The sequence below is a fragment of the Glossina fuscipes genome, unplaced genomic scaffold (genome assembly GCF_014805625.2).
Source record: "Glossina fuscipes isolate IAEA_lab_2018 unplaced genomic scaffold, Yale_Gfus_2 114, whole genome shotgun sequence".
NCBI classification, from domain to species: Eukaryota; Metazoa; Arthropoda; class Insecta; order Diptera; family Glossinidae; genus Glossina; species Glossina fuscipes.
In genome coordinates, this window is record NW_023998457.1 from 223,268 (window position 1) to 244,360 (window position 21,093).

Consider the following 21,093-nt stretch of genomic DNA (forward strand, 5'->3'; position numbering starts at 1 on the left):
ATTTTACAAGATTAACTTTTGGACTGGAGTTTGTACTTGCTTGTGCCTCTTATGTTTTTCTTTTTTCAAACCAGCTTATCATAAACACGGTACATACGATTCTTTAGCTCATATGATACATTGTCAATCATAGGCGGATTTAATAGGTGTCGTACGGTAGCCATTTTCCCTTCTTTTGGATTTTTCCCATTGCACGCAAACGTCTAGAAACAGTTGCTTCATCAACAGCTAAGCTGTTTGAAAGTTCCTTGAGAGTTTGAGCTGGATTTTCATCCAACAAGTCCTGCAATTCATTGTCTTTGAACTTTTTCGGTCCTCCCGGTCGTTCTCTGTCATTGACATCAAAGTCACCACGTCTAAATCGTTGAAACCAAAAGCAACAATTGGGATATGATGGAGCAGCATCACCATAAGTTTCTAAAAGTATTCGATGGGCTTCGGCAGCAGATTTTTTCAAATCAAATAACAAAAGTAATGAATGTCGTAAATGCAATTTTGAGCGTTCCATGATTAGCGTCTGTATACAGCGAATAACTTGATAAAACTGTTTCATGTGGAGAATGGTCAAAATCATCGAATTTAACCTTTATGCACGTTGATACTTACTCACACTTACGCTAATAGATGTCGCTGATCAAAATACATGCAAGCACCTAAAATTTTCAATTAATAGAGACTGTGCTAATACAATCGTAGCTTTCCTGTGCCTAATTTCTGGTAGCTATTACATTTGAAAAAAAATGGACTTGGATTGTAAATATAGAATTCGTTTCCGTATTTATAAGGGCAAAGGAACCAATAAACATAACATCATTTTACTGAACTTGAAATCCATTTAGAAAAACTCAATAAATTTCTTCTTCTACATATGCGTTCAGAGTCAAGAAAAGGGTGTCAAATAACTGCTTAAGCCGTATACAATGTGTGTATATAAGTGTGTATATATACTTTCTTTGTAAGAAAACTGAACTCTCTGAAGTGCAATGAGAATTTAATAATAACATTGAATAAATATGTCACCTCCTGCGGCACGACAACGGCAACGTTATATAGCAAATAAACATGAAAATAATAGTTTATTAAAAAAACCGAAAAAATTCATTAACGCCACGTTGAGAAGGGAAAATGAAAAATCTGGGTAACAGTGAGCGATAACAATAATTAATTGATAACGAAAAAGCCGGAAAAAATTCATGAATTTTTCTTTTTTTTTTATTGCAGTGCCGCCAAAACAAATAATAGAAAATATCAAAATGAAAGATCTCCGGAAAGTGTAAATGTAAATGTTGGTGTTCATACTGCTTTTAAGACGTTTGTTAGCGCTCGCCTTTGTAGTGCCATATGTGCTGATATATCAGATTGCGATGAAACATATAATTATTGGGAACCGTTGCATTACATTATTTATGGGCATGGCTTACAAACCTGGGAATATAGTCCACAATATGCTTTACGCTCATATACCTACATATTGCTACAGGGTGTGCCCGGTTGGATTTACGAGAGAATATTTCATCCAACGCCTATTTTAATATTCTATATGGTACGTTGTATGTTAGGTTTTGGTTGTGCTCTTATGGAAAGATTTATGTACAAGTAAGTGACAATTTCATCGAAAGTTTTTTCCTATATTTTAAAATTGCATTCCATTCCTAGATCCATTTGTCAAGAGTTTGGTGTACATATTGGACGTTTATGGTTAATATTTCAACTGTTTAGTGCGGGCATGTTTATATCTAGTACCGCTTTATTGCCATCTTCTTTCGCTATGTATTTCGGTTGCGCGGCTTTGGCTGCTTGGTGGCAACAAATGTACGCGTTATCTATATTTTTTATGGCCATAGCAACTTTACTCGGTTGGCCTTTTGCAGTTTTAATAGGATTGCCGATAGCTATTGATATGCTCTGGCGAAAACAAATGTTCCGCACATTTTTCATGTGGTCCGCTATATCTGCTGTAACAATTTGTGTACCTATGATAGTTATTGATAGTAGCTATTTTGGCAAATTGACTTTCGCTCCATTGAATATACTTTGGTACAACGTTTTCACCGATCACGGCCCGAATTTATATGGCACTGAACCGTGGAGTTATTACATAGTCAACGGATTCTTGAATTTTAATATTATTTGGGTGAGTAAGAAACATAAATCCAATGCATAATCTCTTAGTCAAGTTCCGATAGATGTTGTGCGACCTACGTTTTATACTCATTGCGCGCTTTTTCGTAAAGGAAGATAAAAACAGAGTCATGTACTTGGTTTGTGAAATTTCATATCCCAGTCCAGTTAAATATTCAGCGAAGTTACGGCCCGATATGGCAAGAGTTGTCAAATGACACGCAGTCGTAAGTGAATGATAATTCGATTTGTGGAATTTCGTATCCCAGTCCAGTTAAATATTCAACGAACTTACGGCCCGATAATGCAAGAGTTGTCAAATGACACGCAGTCGTAAGTGAATCATAATTCGATTTGTGGAATTTCGTATCCCAGTCCAGTTAAATATTCATTACTGTCACATTTAGGTAACATTCCAGTTAAACATTCCCACTGCACTTAATCGAAGCTTTAATCGAAGGCAATTGCAATTGATCATTACAGAGTTACACGTAACCTCAATTTCCAAACCAAAAGAGATCCTCACCTGATGTAAACAAAATATCATAAACCGAGAGACATTTATAAGTGCATTGTAAGCGATTTGCGAAATTCTCACTTAGGAAAAGAACGACCGAAAGATTTTTCTCACTCCGGTTGAACATTTACTACTGTCCACTTAATCAATTCGCTTTCGGATCGAATCCCTCCGCTATGAGTTCGCACATAGTTTTAAGGGAAGTTTACTAAGCATTATGCATTTTCAGATTGCTCTCCTTCAGTAGTACAAATTTATTGTGCATGGACATGATAAAATTTATAATTGTATAATTTCAGCTTTTATCTTTATTAACGCCTATGATGTTGGTTATCGATTTTATTGTTGTTCCGGCCAAAACGAAATCTACTTTAAACTTTCCCCGTTATATTACACTGGCCCCGTATTATTTGTGGCTGCTGGTGTTTATTTCTCAACCGCATAAGGAAGAGCGTTTCCTGTTTCCCATTTATCCATTAATATCGTTATGCGGGGCGATAACAGTTGACGTTTATCAGCGTATATTTTATCGATTGAAGACATTAATGGTACAAATTAAAGCCGGCACTGTCGGAAGTCATTATCTGGATCATACAATGTTCATTGCCATTTTGGTTATGGTAATTGGTACATTATTGGGTTTATCGCGTGTTTTCTCTTTATATCGTAACTATCATGCTCCCATGGATCTTGTCATGGAGTTAAATCATTTTAAAAATTCCAATGAATATCGTTCCAGCCGTTTATATAATGTTTGTGTGGGTAAAGATTGGTACCGTTATCCGGGCAGTTTCTTTTTACCAGCACGAAATTTTCGTATACGTTTTTTAAAATCGGAATTTCGCGGCCTACTGCCCGCCTATTATGCCGATGATGAGAATGCAACGCGTATTACGCATCCGTATTTCAATGATATGAATCAAGAGAATGATTACATGTATTTTCCTTATGAGAATTGTCATTTTCTTATCGATTTTGATGCGGACAAGTGTACATCGCTCGAGCCATGCTATTCGAAACAAAGCAAAGACTGGTCTGTAATGAAAAGTTTACCATTTCTCATACAAGATAAATCGAATAGTTTTTTCCGCGCTTTCTATATACCATTCTTAACGGACAGTTACACTGTTTACGGAAATTTCAATTTGCTGAAAAGTAAAAAAATGAAACCGAGCTAAAAGAGAACTCCGATGATGATGATCGCGCCTTCCCTACAAGTCAGTGATGAATTTGTTTACTGAAAAACTACTCAATAAAACTCAAATTCATTGCAAAAAGAAAAAAATTGATCTTTTAGAACACTTCAAAGCAGAAAAAAGCTAGATTTGGAATATATACGCAATACTTGGCGAGAAAGCCAAACTTGAAAAGATTGACAACACAATAGATAGATCTACTTAAATGTGTGTGCCCAATCAAGCTATTGTATTTTTTTTTTAAATTTGTTGAAATGTAAAGACGAATCCTTTTCCACTAAAATATTTTTACTAAAGTGTAGCAAGAAATTTAACAGGAAAGGCTTGGAATAGAAGTAGGAAGGATAACTAAACTTAGCCTCACTGTACAAACCGTTGGGATTCCGAAGCCCTAACCCTAACTTTGTTAACGCTCAAACAAAGAACTTTGCCTTTACATTTGATCTTTTTTACACATCACCGCTTCGGCTGTTGAAGCAAGAGAAGAATTTGCGGAAATCGTCAATTTTTTATTAGCTTCATTAACCGAATTGTTTATAAATATTTATCCCATAAAAAGTTCACCCTCATGGAAAGAGGAAACATAACTTTGTTGGAGCTGTGCTCAAAAGGTGGTAAGAAAGAAACAGCATCTTCAAAGCGAATCAATGTAGACAGCTTATTCCAAGACATATTAAGAGATTCAAGCAGAAAAACCTTATAGCAATGTGTAAGCAAATAAAATGATATCCGAAAAAATCATGCGGATACTATCAAGGATCCATGAGACATTCAAGGCGTTATTTGGAATTTTAATCACCTTAAGCTTACTTCTGTCAATAGGCAAGAAGACACTTATAATTTATTAAAAGTAATATATGTCCCCCTTGGATCCCTTAGGGATGCGCGCTGTTCGATGCGTAAGACGGTGACTGTCAAAAAGTAGATATGAAGGTGTTGGTCGCAGCCTATTAGGCATGTGACCAATCGTTACGCCCTTACCTTGATCAAGAGCCTACTATAGTTATGACCAAAGAAAACTCTATTACAATTGGAATTTGAACCCGCGAGACGCTAACTCGATAGTCAGGTTTGCATTACTCAGGTGAATAATAATGTCTTTTCCAGATATTTTAAGTTCTATGTGAAGTACAAAAATAGATTTATGCGATTTGCAAGGACAACAGCTGTGTGAATAACGAATTTATCTTTATCTCAGTAAGTATTGGAACTAAAGTTCTATTATTAATATTAATTAGTTAGTTTTAAAAAATTCACGATTGAAAGGCTACGAATCACTAGCAGTGAAGCGATTGGAAAGTATTGAATATTGAATATTTTCAACATTTCAAGGTATAAAGTTAATTAATTAACTACACTAAATCAGTTGTTTTTGTTCCATTTCGTTCCGGCATTATGTTTCCAAATTTTCTTGATTTTCCTCCAATCTTTTGTTGACGGCACCTATCTTGGCATCTCTAAATAAGCATTATGTCTCTATGCAGCTCTGTACCGCGTACCGTTAATTGAACAAAGTTAGCGTTTTCAAGCATCCAATTTGAGAAAAACTGGTTTCCACCAAATCAAGTTCAATTCATTTACTTAGTGCGATCCTTTATTTATTATATAGAAATGTGTGATTGGAGAATTGCATTCAGAGTAAGAAACAACGTCACAACCAATACCAAATGTACCTTTGTTGTCCACGTCAACAAACTATGTGCAACTGGTGTCTCGTCCTCAAAACATATTCGCCTTACAAGGAATCCTAATGAATATTAACCCTCAAGTACATGTTTGCGATGGCTTACCGGTCAAATCTTTTGCGAACATGACTTCTAGATACGCAGTGAACTATAATTTTCTTGATTATAAAGCAAATACGAATTCACAATGTTTGCAACGCAACAAGAACGTGTAGATCTTAGATAAGGCAGCACGTAATAATAATGATGGTAATAAAGAAAGTGACGTGAATATCGAAGGAAAGCTAACAATCAACAACGAGCAAGAACGGTCATTAGGTAGGAAAATATATTTGTTCGAAATCAGCATTAAATTTAATACGATATTACAACTATCTCGAAGACTAGGTTATATTGTAAAACATCCATTGTGTGTCCGCTTGATTAATCTTCACGACATCGAAGAAGATATTCGGTTCCCAATTGGCTCTTTCGTCAAATCGCCTTTTACATTCGTGGGTATAAAAAGAAAGCATATATCAGGCCGAGTAAGCAAATCTGGTTTTTATTTTTCCTAAACGACTTTTTTCAATCGAATGAGAAAGATATATAAGATATTCAAAAAAAGGATAATAGGGTTAGGAGAGCAGTAACGAAGTAAAATTTATTTACATATCTTTTTAAAAGCTCTGTTCTCGTTAGTACAACAAAAGGAAGATTTTAAAGAGTTTTCTAGTATTTATCAAACGCGTAATATTTTAAAATTACGAAATAAGAAAGTTAATCGTGAAGAAGAAAGTGAGATGACGTGCCTATGGGTAACAATACGTATACCTTCCCCATTGTGATCCTAATATGGAGGAAAACTAAAAGCGAGTCAAATTGTTTAGTCGACTAGATATTCTTAAGGTTAGTTGGACTGAGCCGTGTAAAATAGAGTGTCCATGACCTGATCCATAATAGAAAAAGCTACTTGATAAAAAATTAAAAAAGGTCGGGGGCTGTAACTGGATGGACGCACATACCATAGCTAAGTTAAGCTAATTAGTTCGATACTAATCGTGGGGTTTTAATTTCTATCCAGTGGACACTCCACGGATGATTACGCGGAAGAAATACACGTGCCAAAACTCTTATGAAGTCACACGGACAGACGAAACTTACCGGCTGACCTTATGCTCTCCATTGGCACATGATTTTATATAAGACGTGCCAATGAGTGTCTTAGTCCTTCCTTGTTCCTTCCAAATTATTCCTAAAGAATAACAAGCGATCCATTTTTATAAATTGAGAAAAAATATCGTAAATTGATATTCTGAATATTAATTCTCACTTTGTTCGCATTATAAAAATCTTCACATCGAAAATTCTATAAAAATTTGTAATTTGGACGTGTAGTATGAAGCCAGATGTTAGAAATTTCAATTTTTCCTACATACATATGGTTAATGTATGGGAAAAATTTCGTGTTTAGTTGAAATCCTTTGTAGTGTGAAATTTTTTGCAACGTAACTTTTTTATTTCAAAAGATAAGGAATGTTAAGGTAGTAATAATTTTGTTCGAGCATACATATCAGTTACCCCAAAAATTGAAGCCATTTCTTCTGAATATCGGAAACGTAACATATAACACTCGATAGAAACGCATCGAAGACAGGGATGTTTTCAGAACCGCAAGTTAAGCGCATGTGCACATATTAAACCTTTCACTGACAGTCGTCTGTTGTCTGGCGGTTGGGTGGTTTCTTTTCTTTTTTCGTAGCAAACAATCAATCATTTATATTATTTACATAAAAGTAGCGAACTCTTTTATACCCTCCGTCAGGGTGTAAGAATTATATAAACTTTTATCAACTCCTTTAGTCGTACCCAAAACTAAACATGACAAACTAGATTAAGCCTACGTATTCCCAGAACTTAGTTTAACTGTATGCCAGGCTTTTTAACAAATCCTTTATGTGCAATTAAACTTCATGTAGACATTTTGAAAGCGGATAGGATTTTCCCTCAATAATAATCAAATGGAAATAACTGAAATCTTTCACTAATAATACAAAGTGAATTTGTTTTGGAAATTTAGCTCAAGCATTGATTAAACCTCAAGTATTTAAAGCATTTTGGTTTTGACTCATAGAGAAAGAAAACATTGACAGATTCAATGTGTGGAATTTTTTAAGGGCAGGCGGCGTTTCAAATTTCACGCGGTTATATTAAATGAAAATTAAATATTATATATAGCTGCAGGATGCCGTAAAACAATGATGCATATACACAAGTTAAACGCAATGAGTGTAGCTAGAGCGTACAGATAATTATTGACAAAAAATGATAAAGAATTTCTTAAATAAACCCTAAAATTACTGGAAAAACTTAGTTTGAATACTAATTTCCATTACGACCCCTTTATACTAAAATTTTAATCATCTCCATCTTTAACGTTTCATACTTTCGTGTTTCGAATTTTTTATTGGCTGGTATACAAACTGAAAATATACATTTTTATTAATTAGAAATCTAATTTTGTGTTTAACTTAACCTAAATAATTTATATTTCATTCAGTATTGGCAGCTCTACATAAGTGCTACTTCAGTGTACAACCCTGTATTAAATGCTTGTACCGTTAACCGAAGAACGTCATTAAGCCATTTCTTTTACAGAAAAACGCGATGGATTGTTGAAGGATACTTATTCGGCAAATTTGCAATTTATAAGGAAATATTGTTTGCATTAGTAGTCTTAAAAATTTACATTAATTCCAGGTGCGACGTTTTAAAATTTTGCAAAAAGGGAAATACTAAGGCGAATCTACTTGATACAATCAATGTATCTCTATTCTGACCATCTTTAAAAAAAAAACCTTGCCATCTAAGCAAGCGGTCATTTCGAATGAATTTGTGAAAAATTTAAGCAAGAAAGCAAATCACTTGCCGAAAGTTTTCGAGGTCTTTATATCAAATACAATTTTTCGTTACGATTCAACAACAAACCGATGTCTACGTTAAATGTAAATAATCCGCTTACTCAGTCAATCAGCGCTAGCGATCCAATATCGTCGACGGAACAGCGGAAATCGGTAAAATTTTCTTCAGAATTTTGTAGTCGAGTAACACAAAGTCGCGGTGAGGAAAAAATGAATAATATTAAAGGTCGACTAAGGTCGAGAATCGCCAGTGACTCAAAAGAAATGTCGCCCGGTAAGATGATTTCGGAATATTTTTTATACACATTTTTTTTAAAAATTACTAAAGAAAAAAGAATAAATAACCTTAAATATTTTTTTTGTTTGACATAAAAATGACAGAAAAGAAAACTGATTGTAAGATACGTTTTTTTATAAGAACTGTGGAGATAAAAGTTAAAAAGTTTTATTTGTTTCATGCAACTATCCTACAGATGAAATTAAGACTCAGTTAAAATGCGAAATTCATATTTTAGCAAATGAACAAATTGAAGTCATCAAGCTAACAAATATTATCTTAATAAACTTTTTCCTATACAATACGAGTGTAGTGATAATAATTGTAGCCACTCTTGCCACTTGACCAGTGGTTTCAACCTTCCAGTCTATGTTTCCTAGGTGAGTCGTATAAGATTCCCCTACGTATTTGCAATATTCTTGCTCTCGGCAGCTCAAACCTAGCCAGTTTTTACATAGTCTGCACAGATCTTGGAACCGTTATGGAGATTACAATGGATTTTTATCAATCCTCTCATATTTAATTTATGCTCCTTGTTTTCCCGATAAAAAATCAAACTTTTAAAAGCACATGTGCGTTTTGGGACATTTGCTTAGCATTATATAAGACATATCTGAAATAAAGAAATTAGAGATGGATTTATTCAGAAGGGATAATTTCGAAAAATTTGCGCTTTAGAAATCTTTAACGTAGGAACTATAGATTTTTCATCAGAGTTTAATTTATGTAAAAGAATAAAAAATTTATTATTTTGAGCAGTAGCCACAAGAACAAGAACAAGGACGTCTTGCAATGAAATAAATCTTAGAAGTCGTAAAGTTTCTGTCATAAAGCCAAAGTGTGCGCCTTCTGAAAGAAACGACAAATTCGATAATGACATAAATTCTTGTTCGTCAAATGCGAAGGAAGGCAACTCTAATAAGCGTCAATCTCGCGTCAGGAAAAGACAAATGGGTTTGAGCACTTCGCTACTGCCCAAAAAAACGGCCGCCAGCAAATCCAAATCTGTGGCAAACGAAAAAGACGAATTGATTTGCAATAAAAATGCTAAGAAAGCAACGTTTTTTTTGCAAACTGAAGCAGCGAACGACACTATTCTTGCTCAAGCACCTTCTGGTTCGAAATGTCAGAAGGATCAACAAGAAAAGCAACGACAATCATCGGTAGGTTCAACGTTATTGACGGTGAACATTGACTCGCAAACGCATAATGAAGGAGCGTTTGCTTTCATGAGAGAACAGTTGAGTTTCTTAAAATCGGAACAATTTGACTTTTTGTATAACAACTGTAAAGTTCGAAACATTGCGGACATCATGAATTTAACCTTAAATCAATTGCATGCGATGGGCATCTGCGAACCGGAGTTATTGCAACTTACACAGATGTCGTTCAAAATGAAAACAACTAGTGAGAACGTTAATGTCAATAATAATGGAATGAGTATTTGTAAAAATCGGAATAAATTGGAATTAATAAAAGCTGATGACAATCTGGTGCATTCCAATAATGCTTGCGATAATGGTAGTGATTCACAAACATTGTTGACTGATGAAAAGAAATGTGAATCCTTTTATAGGGGAACTATTAGTATGCAGAATTGCGAAAAACTCTGCCCCGGAATCTCTGGAGCGTCGTTGACACCGGCAGATGCTCTTCGTATACGGTATGAGGCTGCAAAGCATACCGACCAAATTGTCGAAAGTATTAAACAAAATTTGCAAAAATTAAAAACAACTAACATAGATCCAAAAGAGAAAGAAGCCCAGTTATTAGAAATGTATAATGAACTAAAACAGTATGACGAGCAGCTATTACGAAGGCAACAAGAAATGAACATAATGGAGTTAAGTGAAACGTCTTATATTTGGAAAAAAAATTTAAAAAAAACGGAAGCAGAAGCTGTAGGCGGCCACGAGATGACTGCCACGCAAGAGGAACACTTATTGATAAGACAGCAACAAAAGATCATTAGCGAGAGTAGAGAGTTGCCTGGTAACTCAAAGCTGAATTTATTGGAAGACGTTTGCAATGAAGTTCAGGTAGAGCCTGCATTTGCATATGCGTCTGTAGATGGCTGTGTAGAACATTTAGAAGAAATTGTTGAGCAAGGCGAGGGACAAAAAGAGCAACAAATTGACATGAAGAAGGCAGGAAGAGGATCGTCTGGTAAGTCAAAGACTAATGTAATAGAAGTTTTACGCCAAACTGCAAACGACAGTTCAGAGAATTCAAGAGAATCGATGCGTACGGTGTGGAAATATATCGATGAGGTGCACAAATTAAATGAAAACTCCTTGCTTGAAAATACCGAAGCTGATTTTTCCACCGAGGTATTCGCGAAAGTTTTTAGGGAAGAAGGGAATAGAGAGGTGAGTACATAAAACAAATCAAATGAAAGACATAAAATACGCCTTATAGGTTGCATCAACGTAAAATTTTTTTTTTTTTGCTTGAAATCATCGGGCAACCCCAGAAACCATAAATAACTTGACATCCGTTATCAAAGTACGGAAGTCCATTCATTTTGATAAAATGTTTGCGACAGTCGAAAGGAAGTTAAAAAGATCTTACAAAGTACATATATTCCGGATCAGTAAACATTTTTTTTTTAAAGAAAACGCTAGTGATCTTTTAGAAGATTCGGACACAGGCAAATATAATTTCTGCACTTTTTGCACTATACGCAGGAGAACATTCATAAGACTTTCTAAACGCTTGTAACACTTCAAAATATTCTTAATAAATCTTTAAAATCGAAAACGAAATCGGTACATCAACCTGCCTGTGTTTAGACAAGTAAATTTGATCTAAAGTTTCTTCTTATCACGTTCTTCAGGTCTTGATATCACTTCGTCGATGAAAAGTGAATCCATAATTTTAGAGTCCTTTATAAAAATTTAAAAAAAAATTTAAAAATATTTCCAAACTATGTCTTCGTTAAAACCTTGTATCAAGCGTAAAAAATTTCTTAAATTCTTCTGTTTCGAAGGTCGGTCAATAATTTCTGATAAAAATCGTATGCAAGTGAGGCATATATGATATGGATTTTCTCTTTCAACACACACATTGATGCAATGGGTATTAAGTAATTTGATATAAATCATATATAATTTCTTTTCTATCCATATACTTATTTCTTGTCTTTACTTCCTAGTTAACTGCAATAGTAGTTAAATATAATAGATCGTCGCCTTGCGAAAAGATTACTTCTTCTGATGATATCGCGGAGGAAGCTTCAAATTCAAAGAAATTTGATAAAAAATCAACTAAAATTATTGAAGAACCATTGGTAACGACAACCATTCAAATTCCGCATCGTATAAAATTACCAAAAGCGGAGGATATTCAACAAAGTCAGCGCCTGAAAAGGAATGATAACAATGAACGCGCAATTAATAGCAAAATCAATAATGAAATCGTTTCGGAAAATGCAAATGCAATAACCACAACAATGTCGAATAGTGGTGATGAAGGAAAACCAAAAAGCAAAGATGCAACAGAAGCTCAAGCTTCATCAAATCGATTTAGGAAAAAGCTTAGGATCAAATTGACGCGAGCTAAAAACTTGAGAAAGAAACAGAATTGGCGTGAAGACAATAAATCAGGAAATCAATCAGTCTCCGAGTTTTCTTTGTCAAGCGACACTGATTTTACATCGACATCCTTGCAAGGTAATTCAAATATTGAGAATGCTCTATTAGCAGATGAGCAAGTAAGTTCGACGGAATTCTCAAAGATAAATATTATTAAAAAACCTCGATCGAAATTTGTACAAGGAATCGATATTGATCCTACATCAAGAACCTCGCATGATGAAAAAGTTGTGAAAGAAGATGAACAAATAAGTTCTGCGAAACGTCCGAAGTTACAGGTAATTGAAAAACACCTTACGAACTTGGAGAAAATAAGCAATATTGATTCTTCATCGAGCCGCATGGTTGATAATTTAAATATTGAAGATGTTCTGAAGAAAGGCAAACAAGTGAGTTTACAAATTCTTAACAAATCTGTTTCGAAATTCGCGCAACTAAGCGATATTGATCCTGTGCTAAGCGCCAAGCATAATAATTTAATCGATAAGCGATCTGTAAGTAAAGATGATCAAGAAAATGCGATTGATTCGTCAAAATTAAGGATCACTGAAAAAAAAATTTCAAAAATATCTCCTACGAAACGTTCAGTTAGTTCCCCCTCTACGGCACTTTACGATAAGGCGAAAAACTTTAGAAAAACTAAAACTAGCACTAGAATTAGAAAACGACTTACATTTTGTGCCGCAAAACCAAACACTTCAGGTAAGCTGTATGAGAAAGTAACAACAACGGATAGTAAGAGCAGAAAATTAATGTTAGAACCGGTTGTAGACGAAGCTGCTGCTCACAATAATGACAATAAAGAAAGAGATTTGTTAGCGACAAGTTTGGAATATTTGTCAAAACCTTCGCTTAAGGATTCCCGAAAACGTAATAACTCGATAAGCTTGGATGAATTGCATAAGCAAGAAAACGAGCTTGTGCGAAGCGTAGAGGAGCTTGAAATTGCAACAAAAAACCCAATTTCTGTGAAAGGTTAGCAGCAAAATATAATGAAAATATTCTTTCAACGGTTGCCAAATTTTATAAATTTTTTTTCATTTTTTTTCATTTTTTTTTAGAAAAGCCATCATGTACAAATCTTATAGAGAGAATAACATACGAACGATCAAACGATTTGCGTGAATTTCTTAAGAATAAAAAAGATAAAGTAATTATGAAACAATTGACAATGGAAGCTACGAATTCTATTGGCGTTGATAATGAAAGAAGAGTAACAACGTCTACAAGCGAGCAGCAAAAACTCGAAGGAGCAATATGCCAACAAATAGATTCGGAAAAATATCAAAATCGTTGTTATAAGCAAAAAACGACGAACGAAACTAAAATAAAAAGAGTCGAAGCAATGTCAGCGAATGTTGAACAACAAACAAATGATAATGATTTTGTTACAGAACTGGAGTCCAATGATAGAGGCAATATTAAAGGTAAGCTCTTTTTTATTTTTTCGCCATATATTTGATGCCGTGTTTCTATTGTTCTTCTTTCTCTTTCTTTGTTTGTTGGCTTCTTCTTTTTATACCCACCACTGAAGGATAGCGATATACTCATTTTTTTTTTTTTTTTTTTTTTTAATAATCCATGTAATACCCAAAAGGCAGCTTCAGAGCCCCTTTAAAGTATATATTGAGTGTTTGCAAAAATTTCCATCACTTTTTCACTTAAGAAAGGTATTTATTGTGGAAAAGTGGTAAAACATATATTAGTCAAAATAATTTCCATTATTCTCTGGAACATTTTACAATTATTTTGGCAACGTGGCGATATCATTTTGAAAGATTTTGTATTGATTTGGCAGCGATCCAATTACCGACCCATTTTCGCGCATCTTCCACTTTGCGGACCCGCGTGCCAGCCAAGCCATGCTGTACCGATCTGAACAAGCAGTAATCAGAAGGCGCCATGTGTGAGGAGTATACTGGGTGTGGCAGAGCTGACTATTTAAGCGGCAATTCTTGCAACACTTGGCTAACAAATGACAGCTTTTAACTCGTTGAAGCCAAAACCGACATTTCGGCTATGACGATTGAGCAGCTTGAGAAGCCGAACAGACTTCGGCTGTCGAGTTCTTCAAGTAAACAACAAAAGTGATGAATTTAGAAGAAGAAGAATTTTGAGCGCTCCATGATCAGCGTCTCTATATACACTCAATAACTCAATAATACTAAATGGAAAACTGCTATTTTAGGTAAAGGAAGGTCAAAATCATTGAATTTCATGGTCATGTACACTGCTACTTCCCATTCTTTTATCATTTTTACCTGTAGCAGTCGCTGAGCAAAATTTTTTCAAACAACTAATATATTCTTGATTAGCGTGAAATTCTGAATTGATTAAGCTATGTCTGTCCGTCCGTGAGGTAGTTGTTGTTGGCACTTTCTTCGTCGCAAAAGAGCAGATATCGACTTCAAATTTAATAGAAACATTGGCAGTTTTTGCAGGCAAGTTGGTATTGAAAGTGGGTCAGAGTAGAAGCTTGCTGTTGAACGTGAACTGAAACCAACTCCGTTTTTCTTAAAACAAAATTTGTGGGTTTCTGTTCGTTACCCGGAAAATATAAAAGTTAAAAAACTGAAATTTTCCACATTTACTTATTCTACTTCTTAGGTGCAAAAGTGAAAGAAATCAGCCACGCCCACACGAACTTACAAATGATTCAGTTTTAATTTTTTTTGAATTTTATGCTTACTTATCATAATGCGAGCAAGCCAGAGTGTTTAAAACTATTGTATACATTCCCCCAAATGAATATATATTTTCCGCCCAAAAATGGTTTAATTCTGAAGTGGATAGGGTAGACACAGCGATTACTTTTTTCTTAATAACACCAGCAATATCGCTATCAAATAAAAGAACTTGGAGAATAGGATGCGAAAAGACCAGGGTGTGGGAGAATCGGCCCCCGTCAAATATAATTCTCTTACTTGTTCTTGTTCTTATTATGGTTGAATGAAAGTTAATGCAATAACCGTCGAATCCATTATTCTCATGACAGATGAAGATCTCAAATATAAATATAAAACACGTTCTGAATTATGTAATGAATTAACTGAGTTTACGATTAAAGCTGAAACCAATATCGAAAATAATCCCACTGTCAATACAATGTCAATTGCCTCACCAACGCCTATGGATGATACCATAGCTAGTCCTTCACCGCCCCGCCTAGAGGAACCTAAGAATTATTATCATTTCAATCAAAATAATGGTCTTTTAAAATCTTCATCAACCCAATACACAGTAAGTATCGATGTGAGTGCTATTACCGAACCTTAGCCATATATATAGTATGAAAATGCTTTTTGATTTTGAAAACTTGTAAAAAAAAAAAAAAAAAAAACATTTTCTTTCCAATTTTGTCGCATGCACGATTGCTACATAATCGTTATAAAATTAATATTTACTTTTTATGCTTGGCTCTTATAATAATAATAACGTAAAAAATGGTATAGAATGCAAAAGTTTAATTTACCTTTTATTTATTTATTTATTTATTTATTTTTGTTATTATTTTCAATTTTATTTTTAAGCTGTATGAAGTTGATATCCCAAAAATGGCAGTTAACAAGCCAAACAATTTTGACAAACTTGTAAAAACATGTTCTTTGGATCCCAGAGTCTTTAGAAGCCCGATAATAGTAAGTAAAGAGTTTCATCTTTCATCTTTCATCTTTTTTTTTATGCAGTGGATATAGTTTGTGTTAACGCATGATAATCATTGATTTCAAATGAGATTTGCTTAAGTGCATATAAGTTTAAACGATTATATCATCAATTCATCGGTGATTCATCGGTGATTATGGTTTGGTCATTGGTTTGGCGGTTCGTAAAAATAGCTCGCCTTAAAACAATTTCAAGCAATATAGCTTGTCAATGTTGATTTCTCCAACACTTGGTCCTTGCAATTAAGGTATGAAAATCTCTATCTGTCCTCAAATAAGGGCTTACGTTTCATGAGAACCCTTATATGGAACGGGATGCGAAATGAAGTTAATTTGTCCATCGAATCCCTGCACACTCTGTAGCATTTCGCATTATAAAATATTTTTGTCGCATTAAAGCTTGTATTTCATAAAGCTTATATTTATAAGAAAACTGATTCAAAAAATATTTCTAAATTTTCCATGTTCATGTAATATATCAAGGTAGGGCTTTTCACAGATTTCTATGGAGAAACCTTAAATATTGCATCCTTCTTTATGCCCAGCACCGTAGGACGAGGAGTATAATCTTCATTTTGTCAAAATGTCCAGACGCCAAAAACCCAGAAGGAAGTTTCAGAGTCCTTATAAAGGCTATATATACTTGATCAGCATGAAATTCTAAATTGATTTAGCCATGTCTGCCCGTCTGGGTGTCCGTGTGGTGTGTTTTGTTGGCATTCTCTTGGTCGAAAAAATGAAGATATCGACTTCTAATTTGGCAGAAACATTGCACGCACGTTGGTGTTGAAAAGCGCGCAATGGAGTGTAAACTGAACGCAACTCACTGATTTTTAACAACAATTTTTGGGATATTTGCACTTTACTCGAATATTATTAATGTTAGAACCCTGAAATTTTCTACATTTACTTTACGAAACACTCTACTCGTTACGTGTAAGCTAGCCACATCGATTAATTTCTTCTTAATAACCTCAGCGATATGGGTATCAAATAAAAGAACTTGGAGAGTAGAATGCGAAAAGAATGGTATGGGAGATGGGATGGCCCCTGCCGAATACAACTTTCTCTTTTTTTTTTTTTTTTTTTAATTTGGGCTTCATGTTTATGGAAAAATATGACATCTACTTTACTCTTGTTCGGGATCGTACTCTTTAATAATATTTTTAGCGGAGGCGAACAAACATACAGATCTAAATTGATTTTATTCATGATCCTATCGTAAGTCATGGGCTGAACGAGACCGTAGGTAGGGTAGGGTGCAGAACGGTCCAGGGCTTGTGATCTGGCGTTTCGTCCATGCGTTATAAGAACAAAGCGCGTGTATTTCTTTTAGATTTTAACCGTCTATGGATTATCTATGGAACAAAAACTTAACATTCCCCATATCTCCCGAGCTAGCTAGCTCAGCAATGACACATGCGTTCTTCCCTACAATCTTCGAATTTGTTTAAGTGGTCTTTCAGTATGCATTTCCTCGTGTAAATGAACATATTCATTCTTACCATTGGCATCAAAAATTCTTTATTGCTTACAAGAATACATTGCGAAGTCCGTAATAATTGAACCGAATATCATTACTTATGATATCATAATTTAGCGATTTCAAAGATATTTCGGATTATTGTCGTAGCGTGACTTAATCTGAAAGCCTACAATGCACGTCCAAAATTTTATCAAATCTCATCTAAAACCTACATGTGGCGGGATGAAGAAAAAGAGGAATTTGTTGAAATTTCGTGAAGGTTTTTTAAAATATTTTCTTCTATCTCTTGCAATTTTTCTTTTTGCAGTCGAAACAGAAGTCTACACCTACGCCTACGAGTTTGGCTTTCCCTTCTGATCGTAGAAGCCGTTTACCTGCAACCAATAATTTTTCAATTAAACATGAACTATATGGACAACAGAAAATTTATCAATATCAACAACAGCAGCAAAATCCAAATATGCTATTATTTGGTTACTTGCAACGTTCACCTTGGTATCAAAATTTAATGTCTGCTATGAAAATACAGATAAATCAATCGATTTCACAACTTGTACGAGCTCTAAATAACTTTTACCGTGAACGTGTACTATATCCGGACCTGGTATTTGATATCTTTAAAATGGATTGTGCTGGCACACTTATCGAGATAATGCAGAATTTGGGTATTTATGTCGATGCATATGGCTTTATAAGTGAACAACGTCTAGGGTGTGATATGCTCACTCGTTGCTATCTCAATCCGGTGGCGCCTGCCAATGCTACGTACGGTTTCAATGAAGAAATATCGCCACCCACCAGACAATGTGCAACTGTCACTACGCCGTCGTGCATAGTGCCAGGTGCCCGTCATAATTCATTCTCAGATTCGCGCATAGAAACACAACCATCATCTTCACAAGCTCATAAGCATAACGAACAATATCAGTCATCATCGAACCGACACGATGACGCTAACAATAATAATAGAAACCGTTCGCATTATCGAACCGACAGATGTTTTCATAATAATAATCAACATTCAATAGAATCGCAACATCGTCGGGGCCATAAACGTTCATCTCTATCGCCTCTAGATTTACCTGACCGCTCAAGGGGTTCAAAGAGTTTTGTAGCTACGCGTCGTTCCTCTACGTCGCCATCCAAGTCTCCTTCTCCACGCTCATATAAATCATGTAAATCTTCGCATACTTCAGTCGGCCAATCTTACAGTAATTATAGTAGGAAGTCATCATCACAAGTTAAACCACAGCAGGCTACTGCTGATGATGAAGAAGAAGAGTGTTGGGATTAGAATAATGCTTGAAAAAACTTCAAATCTTTTTGTTTTTTCTTTCTTGACATTTCATGTTTTCCCTACACTATTGTTTTGATTTCTTTTTTTCATAATAGTAAATAGACTTTCTTTTCAAATCGCTCGAATATATAATAAATATCAGTTAAATATAAAATGAATTTTAAAAATTGTTATTTGGATGTCGTGTATGCTACGATCAGAAGCTGAAACAACAACTCCGGTCGGTTTACGGATCTCATTATCAAGTGCTATCGTACTGTACGAGGAGGCACACGATGGTTGTTTGGCTTGAGTCAATCGCTTTTGTATCGAGTTTGTCCGCTCGTTCGTTGTATGAACAATGGTATATATATATCATCGGTGGTGCATCACAAAATAATGCTGCGAACAAGAGGAAAAAAAGCAAATAAATAAACAAATGAAACATAAAATTTGAGAAAAAAAATTGACAAAAAAAATTTGAAGCTAGTAATTATGGCTAGAAGTTTAACTTCAATATCAATCAAAAATTTATTTTCACGCATTACGAGCAATGGATTTTTGCATATTATTCCGCAGACTGCTCACAAATTGCAAGAGTTATTGAACGAAAACCCAGCTCAGACTCTTAAGGAACTTTCGGACAGCTTGGCAATTAATAATTCAACAGTTCCTATGCCTTTTTCAAGGGAATAAATGACAAAAATTTTCGCAAGAACCTAATATGATGAAAGAGGCGTTACCTGCTGACAAGTAAGTGGAATTTATGCGACCTTTAGTGGGTTAAGCAATGTGGTTCAAGGTCATCTGTGATCTATGGTTGGCATAACAAGGAATTGGGTTAGAATTGTAATCAGTTGTTTTCTATCAATTTCAGCTACGATGGATTCGGCTACCAATGACGGAGTTATTACCGAGGATTTCTGCTGCTGAGATCTATCATTTCCGCTCTTGCCTCTATTAGAGTTTCTATTTTTCTGTCTACAGCGAAGCGCAGCGGCATTAGCAGTCTCAATTGAAAAACGAGAAGAACGCTTTTTCTATGGTAACTGTATCGTCCATATCGTGGGCACGTCTTATGCCCACTGCTAGAGGTTAATTGCCTTTACTTTTAAATGTTCTTTTTGCGCAAAGAAATGCAAACATTTCTTATAAGAGAGATGCGGTTGGCAGGTCTGGTAATTGAATAGACTTTCTATTGCACTTAAAATTTATCCGAATTTTGTTATGGATTTATGTATAAATCTGATTAATTAAGTATCTTGCCATGTCTTGCTTTCTTGCGTATTGCAAGAGAAGGGTAACGATAACACAATCCCTGAAATAAAGAATGAAAGAGAATGAAAGTTTTCTGATAGACAAAACGAGAGAGCGTGATTTTAGGCAAACTCTTATTCCTTTTACTTGAGCATTACAATGAATAATCGGTGATTACGAATAAAGCGTAAAATTTTAGGGCAAACGCTGCCACAAGCAAGCAAAATTATTTATAGGTATTTTTGGAGTCTTCACCTCCAATTACTACAGCGTAGCAATTCATGTCATTGATTTATAGACCTAAAAAAAAAAAAGAAGAAAATTCCTTCTAAAACAAGTCATAGTACATTTATATTGCAACCATTAAAAACCTTCGGATAATAAATACTTTTGTAAAAAAAGAAAATCAACGTCAATTTGTAGAATGGGAAAAGAAAACATAGAAAAAAAAAGAAAAACTTAACATTGACGTACTGACTAAACGACCGTTCACTTCGCCTGAATGAATGTCTAAAGGGACACAAAAAGTCTAAAGCTATCTTATAGAGTTTCAATTAGTGTCGACCGAGTCACCAATGAAATATTGACAAATTAATCCAGTTTCTAGTGTAAAAGTGTCTGTAATGGTTGCAACTATGTATTAAATTAAAGCTAAAAAGGTATGAATGCATATAAATGAATGAGTTTACTGTGTTCAGCTGCATAAAAAGCGTAAAGTAGCTGATTTGTGTATAAAAGTACATATAAATATGTACGTGTGTTTTTGTGAATGTGCGCTATAACCTATTATTTATGTGAAAATAAAGTAAAGGATAAATTGTGAAGGAGAAAGAATGGTAGGTAAGTAGAGAGTAAAAGAAAGTTTTTGAAATTCTCAAGGTATGGTAAACTTGCTTGTGTACACACACGTACACGATAAATTTTAAAGTCAATGGCGTGTGAACTTGATATCTATAGATTGACCAGATAGTATAGTTTTTCAACATTTATATTATCGTTGTTGCTTTTGGGATTTTACTACTGCTCTTTAGGTTGATGGACTGACTGTTATTATTATTATTATTATTGCTTCTGTTGGATTGTCAAAATGTTGTCGAGCATTACTGGTAAAGGAAACCTTTCA

The 21,093-nt window shown here is 34.7% G+C and overlaps 2 protein-coding genes across 4 annotated transcripts; both read left to right on the top strand.

Moving 5' to 3' along the window:
• The first annotated feature begins 884 nt into the window (after positions 1 to 884).
• On the top strand, positions 885 to 3,908 carry LOC119640000 (alpha-1,2-mannosyltransferase ALG9). The gene is made up of 4 exons (XM_038037775.1): positions 885 to 1,138; positions 1,222 to 1,596; positions 1,657 to 2,134; positions 2,938 to 3,908. Exons 1-4 carry the CDS (start codon positions 1,014 to 1,016, stop codon positions 3,814 to 3,816), a joined length of 1,857 nt encoding a protein of 618 aa, XP_037893703.1. The 5' UTR covers positions 885 to 1,013; the 3' UTR covers positions 3,817 to 3,908.
• A 1,893-nt stretch (positions 3,909 to 5,801) lies between these two features.
• LOC119639934 lies at positions 5,802 to 18,863 on the top strand. 3 transcript variants are annotated; one of them, XM_038037674.1, is made up of 8 exons: positions 5,802 to 8,693; positions 9,456 to 11,065; positions 11,851 to 12,991; positions 13,061 to 13,264; positions 13,351 to 13,716; positions 15,285 to 15,529; positions 15,820 to 15,927; positions 17,745 to 18,863. In XM_038037674.1, the coding sequence occupies exons 1-8, from the start codon at positions 8,489 to 8,491 to the stop codon at positions 18,729 to 18,731; spliced, it is 4,866 nt and encodes a 1,621-aa protein (XP_037893602.1). In that variant the 5' UTR covers positions 5,802 to 8,488; the 3' UTR covers positions 18,732 to 18,863. The 3 variants fall into 3 exon arrangements, with proteins under 3 accessions (XP_037893602.1, XP_037893601.1, XP_037893603.1); XM_038037673.1 differs by having other exon boundaries at positions 11,851 to 13,264; XM_038037675.1 differs by having other exon boundaries at positions 11,851 to 13,264; positions 15,357 to 15,529.
• The last annotated feature ends 2,230 nt before the right edge of the window (positions 18,864 to 21,093 follow it).

What these genes read in the sequence shown, in the direction of transcription:
- LOC119639934 (XM_038037673.1), top strand. Translation starts at nt 8,489, where the DNA reads ATGTCTACGTTAAATGTAAATAATCCGCTTACTCAGTCAATCAGCGCT. An exon ending in CTCAAAAGAAATGTCGCCCG is followed by an intron (nt 8,694 to 9,455) that starts GTAAGATGATTT and finishes TATTTTGAGCAG; the next exon opens with TAGCCACAAGAACAAGAACA. An exon ending in CTTCATCAACCCAATACACA is followed by an intron (nt 15,530 to 15,819) that starts GTAAGTATCGAT and finishes TTTATTTTTAAG; the next exon opens with CTGTATGAAGTTGATATCCC.
- LOC119640000 (XM_038037775.1), top strand. Translation starts at nt 1,014, where the DNA reads ATGTCACCTCCTGCGGCACGACAACGGCAACGTTATATAGCAAATAAA. An exon ending in AGGGAAAATGAAAAATCTGG is followed by an intron (nt 1,139 to 1,221) that starts GTAACAGTGAGC and finishes TTTTTATTGCAG; the next exon opens with TGCCGCCAAAACAAATAATA. An exon ending in TGAATTTTAATATTATTTGG is followed by an intron (nt 2,135 to 2,937) that starts GTGAGTAAGAAA and finishes GTATAATTTCAG; the next exon opens with CTTTTATCTTTATTAACGCC.